Genomic DNA, 8,893 nt, shown 5'->3' on the forward strand with positions numbered 1-8,893 from the left:
AGATGCCTCCACTCGGCAGTGATGTTCACTTGAAATCCACCAAGTTCCTCATTTTTCACTAGTTTGGAGTGATTTAGTCAAGGACAGAGAAAGAAGGCGCTCTTCTTTATATATTTAGGTCAAACTGGCTGTCGGAGAGTCGCTAAGCAGCCCCGGCGGAACCAGATCCGACCCAGATAAGAGCGGAGGGATCGGGACGCCTTTCCACCGAGTTCCACCCTAAAAAAGCAAAAAGACGCCCTGCTGCTATCGGCCATCTGCTCGGGGGCTCTCTGGTGCAGAATTTGAAACTAATTTGCTACACTTAATTAGACTCTGGCTGCCACAGGCTTGACTTCACAGTCTGTGGAGCCGATGTGGAGCGAGAAGACTAAAGACGTATCAAACTCATGCAGCCCCTCTTTATCGGAGATTGAAAGAAGTCCTAAACTCTGCAGAATTGAGGTTTTAAATCGGTGTAAAACGACTGGCGGGACGGGCGCTAAGGTGTTGTCAGGGATTAGGAGGTCAGCTGTAGGTGATAATAGTCCACCTGTTTCTCTGTTTCACTTATGCAAAAAGGCCAAACTGTGTAGAAGCGGCTCAGACAAACGACAGAACGCATCAGCGTATCAAAACGCGCCCGGCGGTTTGCCCGTTCCATCTTTTTGACGTGTTCACCTTGGGGTCACCTTGCCTGAGCGCCGGCCTGATTGTGCCATTCAGCGGTTTGCCCGCGGGGAGCCGTCTGCAGCTCCTGATAGCGGCTTCCTGCTCTCGTTTGTCCTCCGTGGGAATCGTTTCTGAGGGTGTTTTTCTGTTCCGTCTCCCCTCTGCAGATCATGGACAAGGCTCTGCTCCCGTCCGTGACGCTCATCGTCGGCTGTGGGGTCTCCTCTCTCACCCTGCTGCTCCTCATCATCATCTACGTCTCCGTGTGGAAGTAAGTAACCCAAGAGCTCAGAGTCTGCAGCTCCCCTAACCAAAGAAAACAAACAAACAAGCCCACAAACTAAGACTACCAAACCCCAAACTAAAATATTAAAACCCAGCAGTATGTTCCCGCCCCCTTTCCTAAAACCTTCCGCTTGTTTTTTCCAGGTACATCCGCTCCGAGCGCTCCGTCATCCTCATCAACTTCTGCCTCTCCATCATCTGCTCCAACGCTCTCATTCTAGTCGGTCAAACTCAGGCCCGCAACAAGGTAAGCACACCTGCAAGAGCTCTCAGGTATTCACAGTCATCCTGGATTCCTCCGGCTTACCCTCCTCCGTGGATCTTTCAGGTGGTGTGCACTCTGGTCGCGGCCCTCCTGCACTTCTTCTTCCTCTCGTCTTTCTGCTGGGTGCTGACTGAAGCTTGGCAGTCCTACATGGCTGTCACTGGTCGTCTGCGCAACCGCATCATCCGCAAGCGCTTCTTGTGCTTGGGTTGGGGTAAGAGCGCCCGTCTTTATCTTTCTATTGGACGGCTGAACTTCTTTTGGTTTCTAACTTCATCAAATCTTGCAGGACTTCCCGCTCTGGTTGTTGCCGTTTCTGTTGGTTTCACTAAAGCCAAAGGATACGGAACCGTCAACTAGTAAGTCTAGAGTCGACTGAGCGTCGTTTCTTCAGCGTTTATGAGTGAAAACACTAACATCCTGGTTTCCTCTTCAGCTGCTGGTTGTCTCTCGAGGGCGGCCTCCTTTACTCCTTCGTCGGCCCCGCTGCAGCCGTAGTTCTGGTTCGTATTTTAGTTTTTGCGTCCTACTCCACGTGTTCTCCATCCTAGCATCGTCTGATCTAAATCTTGGCCTCCAAACAGGTGAACATGGTCATCGGCATTCTGGTCTTCAACAAGCTGGTGTCCAAGGACGGCATCACCGACGTGAAGCTGAAGGAGCGAGCTGGGTAAGTCAGACCTTCGGGAAGCCGCCTCTTCGGTCTGGAGTTTCGACCGGACGTGTGAACCAACCCGCTGTTCTCTCCTCCTCCTGCAGGGCGTCGCTGTGGAGCTCCTGCGTGGTTCTGCCCCTCCTGGCGCTCACCTGGATGTCCGCCGTGCTGGCCATAACCGACCGCCGCTCCGCCCTCTTCCAGATCCTCTTCGCCGTCTTCGACTCCCTGGAAGGGTTCATCATCGTCATGGTGCACTGCATCCTCCGCAGAGAGGTAAACACCCACCGAAACTGAACCAGATTTGGTTCGTTTGGCGACAAACGTGGCTGACAAAAGCTGGAATTGTCGTTTAGGTTCAGGATGCTGTGAAGTGCAGAGTGGTTGACCGTAAGGATGATGGGAATGGAGACTCCGGCAGCTCCCTGCACAACGGCCAGCCCCAGCATATGGTACGCTTCTTGGCTTTTTGCCTTTTTAATGCTTTGAGTGCTTCTTAATAGATCCCTAAATGAATATGTGCATGCATTAAGCACTGACGGAATGTTTTTGTTCCTCCACCAGCCGTCCGATAATGAAAAGGACGGAGATTCAAGCAGACAAGGTACGCAGCAGCTGAAATGTTTTCCATTTGCATTTCAATTTCTGTAAAACCAGCACTTAGAAATTCAAGGAGATGAAGTGGTTTTGGTTTTAACTCCTCTTCTGCTTGATGTTTCCAAAGGAATGAAGAGCTCCTCGGAGGAGAAGATGTCTCCTCCTCAGCTGCCGCTCCCCATGGGCTCCAACTTCCACACTCTGCCGCTGAAGGGCAGCCACATGCAGGCGGTGCCCGAGTACTCCAGCCACACCCTCACCCTGAAGCGGGAGAAGAGCCGGCTGCCGGGCGGCATCGACCCGTCCTCCGGGAAGCCCGTCTACGTCTGCGAGGGCGAGCTCTTCCAGCAGCTGGACGCCGACCTGGCGAGGGCGCAGGCCGAGGGCAGCCTGTCGGACGGCAGCGGTTACATCCTCATGCCCAACACCACCTCCACGCTGAGGTCCAAGCCCAAAGAGGACAAGTACAACATGGAGCAGCTGCCCCAGGCCAGGCTCATGCACCTGGGCGGCCCCTTCGCCGAGCCGCAGGCCGCCTTCGGGATGGCAGCGGTGCCCCCCGACCAGGTCAGCGTGTCGTTTTCGGAGAGGGACTCGCCCATCCAGAACATCCACAACATGTCCAGCGAGTCTCACATCACCCACAGCAGCCTGGAGAACACCTTCGAGTCCATGAACTCCATGATGTCCAAGAGCGAGACCATCTCCACGCTGTCGATGAGCTCCTTGGAGGTACAGGAAGAGCCCGGATTTGTTTTAAATTTGGTTTTAGCGATTTGTTTCTAACGATCAAACTCAACCTGCTTCCCTTTCTGCTTCGCAGAGACAGAAATCTCGATACGCCGAGCTGGACTTTGAGGTAAAGACCGTTCAGTCAGAACAGAGGTCTGCAACCTGCAACATCTTTTATCTCCCTGAGGTGGCTCCTGGTCCAAACTTAAAATAAGTCAGGGAGATCAAAGAAAACAAACAAACAAAGCCCCCAAACTAAGACTACCAAACCCCAAACTAACAACAAAACCCAGCAGTGAATGAGCACAAAGAGGGAAAAGGAAAAAAAAGAATTTAAAAGAAAAATAAATTAATAATTTTTTTAAGTAAGGATTACTAAAGACACATGTCAACGTTAAAGGTCCTCCAGGTAATTCTATTCTATTGTTATTAATGACCCGATCTTATCTTGTGCTCATTTCTAACTTGTATAATTTTAACAAAATATATTTTTATGGAGAGTAAAATATTGAAAGTTATTTAAGGTTTAAATTGATTTATTTATAATTCATATTATTAAAAAAAGAAGGTCATGAATTCAAATCCAAACTTCTTAAAGACTAAAGTAAGACTCTGCGGCTCCTTTGATGAGTAGAAAACGAACCCAAATGACTCTTTCACTGTTAAAGGTTGCAGACCCCCGAGTTAGCGTCCTAATGTCGTTTGCCTCCTTTAAATCGAAGCAAAAGCTAATGTCAAGTTTGTTTGTCTCTTTTAGAAAATAATGCACACAAAGAAACGCCACCAGAACATGTTCCAGGACCTCAACAGGAAGCTACATCACGCCGAGAAGGACAGAGAGTCTCCAGCCTCTGACAGCAAGGTGAGCATCCGGATGTTCCACTCACCGCCCATTTCCATTCACATTCATTATTTCAGATAAAAAAGGGAAAAAAACACAAATTGATCAAGTATACAAACCTTAAAAGAAAGACGTGAATAAGGATGTATTTTCTTCCTTCTTCCAGTCTGTGAGATGGAGTGTGTCTTCAGGAGGAAGTGACAAAACGAACCACAGCGTGAGTGTTTATATACAAACTCACCGTCTCAGCGTGCACGCTCCCTAGCCCAGATCAGATCAGATCATCCGTCCCATTCCCAGAAATCTCATTTCATTCTGATGAAATCAGGAAGTGCTCGGGGGCGGAGCCTGGCACCAGAGCTAACCCGCCCTCTCCTTCTGCCCCACAGGACAAGCAGCAGCCTCCTCTGGAGAGGCCCTGGGAGGGAGTCCGGGGCATCCCGCAGTCGCCCCCCGCCTGGGTGCGCAAAGACCTGGAGCCCCTCGCCGCCTCGCCTCTGGAGCTGCACTCGGTGGAGTGGGAGAAGACCGGCACCACCATCCCGCTGGTGGGACAGGACATTATCGACCTGCAGACGGAGGTCTGAGGAGGAAGGGAGGGGCCGGCGCCCCGGTTTCACCTCAACCACCTCTTTGGTTTCAGAACGGGATCCTGGATGGATGAAGCAACGAGAGATCCCTGAATCCATGTCTTCAAAGCAAGAAGGGAAGGTGTTAAATGTAGCTTCTCTGTGTGGACGCTAATCCTAGTGCTCTTAACGGGTCGGTGGCGTCCACGGACCGGAACCGTCTGTGGACCCGCAGCCGCCCGGCGGGGGTTCCTGAGCCCCGCAGCCGGGCTTCAGAGGACGCGGTCGGCGTGTCAGTGCTTCTGTTTTCCTTCAACTGAAATGTGGAGAAAAAATTAAAAACTTTTTAAGTGGTGCGCCCCCCCTGCTTGTTGGGGGGGCTCCGCCAGGACTCTCAGCTGCTCTTCCTGCAGCGGCGTTACCTTCCGAAAACAAGGCTAGAACCCAGAAAGGACCGGTTTCATGTTACAATGCTGTGCATTTCTGAAGGCTGGGCGCACACATTTTGGTCGTTGTGCAGTGGAACTTTCATTTTCTTTTGTGGAGCTCTCTGTTGTCTTTAATATTATTATTCTTCTTCACGTCTTTTTATTTCTGATTCGACTCCAAAAACATGCATCTCTAACGGACTGCATTGGGAAAAACAGCCAGCACCACGATAACACAGACTCTCACACAGGAAGAGCAGTGCATTCTGGGAAAAGCTGGATGGAAACCCCAACAAGATGCAGGCTCTTCCATGGAAAGGGTTGTTTGTCAGCCTTGCAGGACCGAGCGAGCGAGCGGAGGTTCCCATCGGGGCCTTAAGACTTCAACACTTTTGTGTTTTCAGCCATCAGTGTGAAACAGTGCAATATTGATGGGTGCTTGATGCTCAAGCAAGACTGATATTATGTTTTAGGCAGATTTTCTTAAAAAAAAAACACTTTTATACCATCTTCCTCATATTTAAAGAGAATATAGATGCTTTATGATAATATTGTATTACAAACCTGTTCTAGTAATTCAAGGAATTCATTCACTAGAGATATTCTTCGCACACGTCTCCATATTTGGAGCTCTCTGTGACAGGTAGATAATTGTATTTCAATAAGATTATATAGACAATTATCGCTTAATTGTTCTTCAGGATACTTGTTATTACTCGGAGCCGTAGAGCTACGGGTGATAGAACCTCTCGTCTTCTGTAACGCTGTGTTACTGTATGTACGACCAGCCAGTCTCCCCACCGCCCTCCCCGTCGCCCCACAGGTCTTCTCATAGCTGGAGTTACTCGTACGGAGCACAGGCGTGTGATTTCATTGTTTTTTATGTTGCGTTTACCTCCTGTAAATGTACAGTTTTCACAGCACAAAATGAATGTGAATTATTTTTAATAAAAACACAATAATATACCATGAATTTAAGAGTATTGGACTGTTTTTCTCAACAATAAAACAGACTTGGGAAAGTCTGATTTTCTGCTACATATCCATCAATAATAGTAAAGTGTCAAAGGTTTGACAGAGAATTGGTATAACAATATTTGCAGGGAAATCTGTTCTATGAGTTTTATCTCAAGAGTAGAACCTCATCGTTCAGCTGTTACTGATGTGGACAAACGTACTCACCTTTAACCCTTTACCACCAGTGTTTGTGTTCTTTGATTCGTCGTAACTTTTCAACCATTAACACAATAATTCCAGCAGATTCTCCCTCAGAATCTACCAGAACTAGATATACATCATTACCCGCCATAACGTTGGTGTGAATCCTGTAAACTGAATGTGGCTGCTGAAAATGCTGAAGCTCAAAACTTGCTAATATTAACAAATTTGCAAAAGAAAAAAAAAACTAGAAAAATGTTTAATTTTGCCAAAACAGCTAGCATATTGTTAAAATATTCGCTAAACTAAAAATTAGCCTAAAAACGGGAACATTTTTAAATTGATCTAAACAGCTATCATAATGCTAAAATATTAGCGAAACTCCAAAGTATCCTAAAAAAAAACTGGAGAAAAGAAAATCTAAGGTTGCCCATACAGTTAGCATAATGATGAAATATTAGCTAAACTCCAAATGAGCCGAAAACTGGAAATTGTTTAAATCAGCAAATCCAGCTAGCATAATGAGGAAATATTAGCTAAACTCCAAATTAGGATAAAAACGGGAACATTTTCAAATTGGCCTAAACAGCTAGCATAATGCTAGAATATGAGCTAAACCCCAAATGGGAATAAAACTGGAAATTGTTTAATTCAGCTAATATAGCTAACATAATGCTAAAATGTTAGCAAAACTCCAAATTGGTCTAAAAAACTGGGAAAAACACGATATAAGGTTGCCCATACAGCTAGCTTAATGCTAGAATATTAGCTAAACTCCAAATGAGCCTAAGAACTGGAACATTTTTAATTAGCCGAAGCAGGTAGCATAATGCTGAAATATTAAATAATATTCTGCCTGCATTGCCGAGCATTTTAATCCGGACCTGATCTTCCAGACCTCTGATTACCTGCTGCCTGCCCTGACCCTCACCTGGACTCAGATCTACTCTCTTCTTTGACGTCCGTGACTCACCTCTGCTGGTCTGACCCTGATTTAGCTTTGTGGACTTTTGGCTGTGCTGAGTTCCTAATAAACGTGCTGCAGGAGTTTAGGGATTTAAGAAATACAGTTTGGGGTTTCTCTGTGTAAGACTCTAAACACTAAAATCCTAAAATGTATTCTTTGCTTAGTGGTTCCGGTTAAAAGTCTTGCTGCAGAGTTTTGGACAAATTAGAGACATTTAAGAGATTTTCTGTTGAAATAAGTAAGAAGGGATACAGTAGTCTCAACGAGAAGTGATAAAGCATGGATGATCAGCTCAAGATCAGACTTGGATTAAGTTATCTTCAGTTTGGCCACATTCTTCAGGTGATAAAAACAGTTTTTCACTCGGAGCTTTGAATGAGAGTCTAGAGATATGGACACTAACCAGACACATATTTTTAAACTGACGTCAAACTTCTCTTTATTTGTCTTTAGATTTGGTGTCGGGACAAATATGTTTCATCAGAAATTGCATGTTTTAGTAATTTGTTTGTGGAACATTGTCCTCCAGTTCTGACCTAAAATCATTTTAACCCTTGGTAACTATTCATAACTGGTACATGCCTTTCTTAGACCCAGATTTCATTACATGATCCAAACTTTTCTTAAAATCTTCTGTACAGAACTTGCTTTGTTTTCTGCCCTGCTGTTCATCATCCCTCCACTAGGGGCAGTAGAGGAACTTTCCCTGCTCATTTCAAAATGGCTGCTTCCGTGAAATCTCAAAAAACACTTTTAAGTTTACTGAATTTCTACACTTTTAGGTGAGAAAAACGAATCTATTGTTATTTTAATGTATCCTTATTTGTTGATCATTAAATTTAAAATGTGTGGATTCAATGTGACACAAATAAGGAGTTTTTTTCCCCCCAGAATATTAATATTTTTAGATCTTTTACCAAAATGATTGTGAGCAGCAAACTTACCAAATGACCCAATGAATAATCACTGATGCTTGCCTAAACAGCTAGCATAATGCTAAAATATGATCTAAATGCCGAATTAGCCACGAAAATAAACTTGAATAATGCTTAAAACAGCTAACATTTTGTTAAAATATTAGCTAAACTCCAAATGAGCCTAAAAACTAGAAAATGTTTAAATCGACCAAAACAGCTAGCGTAATGCTGAAATATTAGCTAAACTCCTAATTGTTCTAAATACTGGAAAAAAACAGTAAGTTTGCCTAAACAGCTAGCATGCTAAAATATTAGCTAAACTCCAAATTGGCCCAAAAAAATGAAAAAAATATCAATTTTGAGAATATTTTAACAATAAATTAGCCAAAAACAGCGAGTCTGTTGCTAAAATAAAAGCTAAATTCCAAATTATCATAATAAAACAGTACTTTTTGAACATTTTAAAGTTTGAATGGTGTATCTGACTGAAAGTATTCAGAAATTTATAATTTCAATGTGCAAGGTTTTTTTAAGGATTTGTGCAATTTATCAGAACTTAAAAACTTAAAAAGTTTTGTACAGAACTTGCTTTGTTTTCTGCCCTGCAGTTCATCATCCCTCCACTAGGGGCAGTAGAGGGACTTTTCCTGCTCATTTCAAAATGGCTGCTTCCATGAAATCTCAAAAACACTTAAATTTACTAAATTTCTGAACGTTTTGGTGAGAATAACTAATCTTTTGTAGTTTTAATGAATCCTTGTTTGTTGATAATTAATTCTTTATAAACAGTTAAAATTTTTTAAAAATGTGTGGATCAAATAAGGAGTT

General features: G+C 44.5%; 1 protein-coding gene across 1 annotated transcript in view; it reads left to right on the forward strand.

Moving 5' to 3' along the window:
• The window catches only part of LOC112162522 (adhesion G protein-coupled receptor B1), an 18,692-nt gene extending 12,696 nt beyond the window's left edge, over positions 1-5,996 (forward strand). The window contains exons 19-32 of the mRNA XM_024298320.2: positions 819-922; positions 1,081-1,183; positions 1,265-1,415; positions 1,491-1,560; positions 1,638-1,704; positions 1,786-1,871; positions 1,961-2,132; positions 2,213-2,308; positions 2,421-2,460; positions 2,581-3,185; positions 3,277-3,312; positions 3,943-4,047; positions 4,193-4,243; positions 4,416-5,996. Of these exons, the coding sequence (XP_024154088.1) occupies positions 819-922; positions 1,081-1,183; positions 1,265-1,415; positions 1,491-1,560; positions 1,638-1,704; positions 1,786-1,871; positions 1,961-2,132; positions 2,213-2,308; positions 2,421-2,460; positions 2,581-3,185; positions 3,277-3,312; positions 3,943-4,047; positions 4,193-4,243; positions 4,416-4,613 (1,884 nt within the window). The 3' untranslated portion in view covers positions 4,614-5,996. The remainder of the gene's footprint in view (positions 1-818; positions 923-1,080; positions 1,184-1,264; positions 1,416-1,490; positions 1,561-1,637; positions 1,705-1,785; positions 1,872-1,960; positions 2,133-2,212; positions 2,309-2,420; positions 2,461-2,580; positions 3,186-3,276; positions 3,313-3,942; positions 4,048-4,192; positions 4,244-4,415) is intronic.
• Positions 5,997-8,893: the final 2,897 nt, after the last annotated feature.

The sequence above is a fragment of the Oryzias melastigma genome, linkage group LG11 (genome assembly GCF_002922805.2).
Source record: "Oryzias melastigma strain HK-1 linkage group LG11, ASM292280v2, whole genome shotgun sequence".
Classification (NCBI taxonomy): domain Eukaryota; kingdom Metazoa; phylum Chordata; class Actinopteri; order Beloniformes; family Adrianichthyidae; genus Oryzias; species Oryzias melastigma.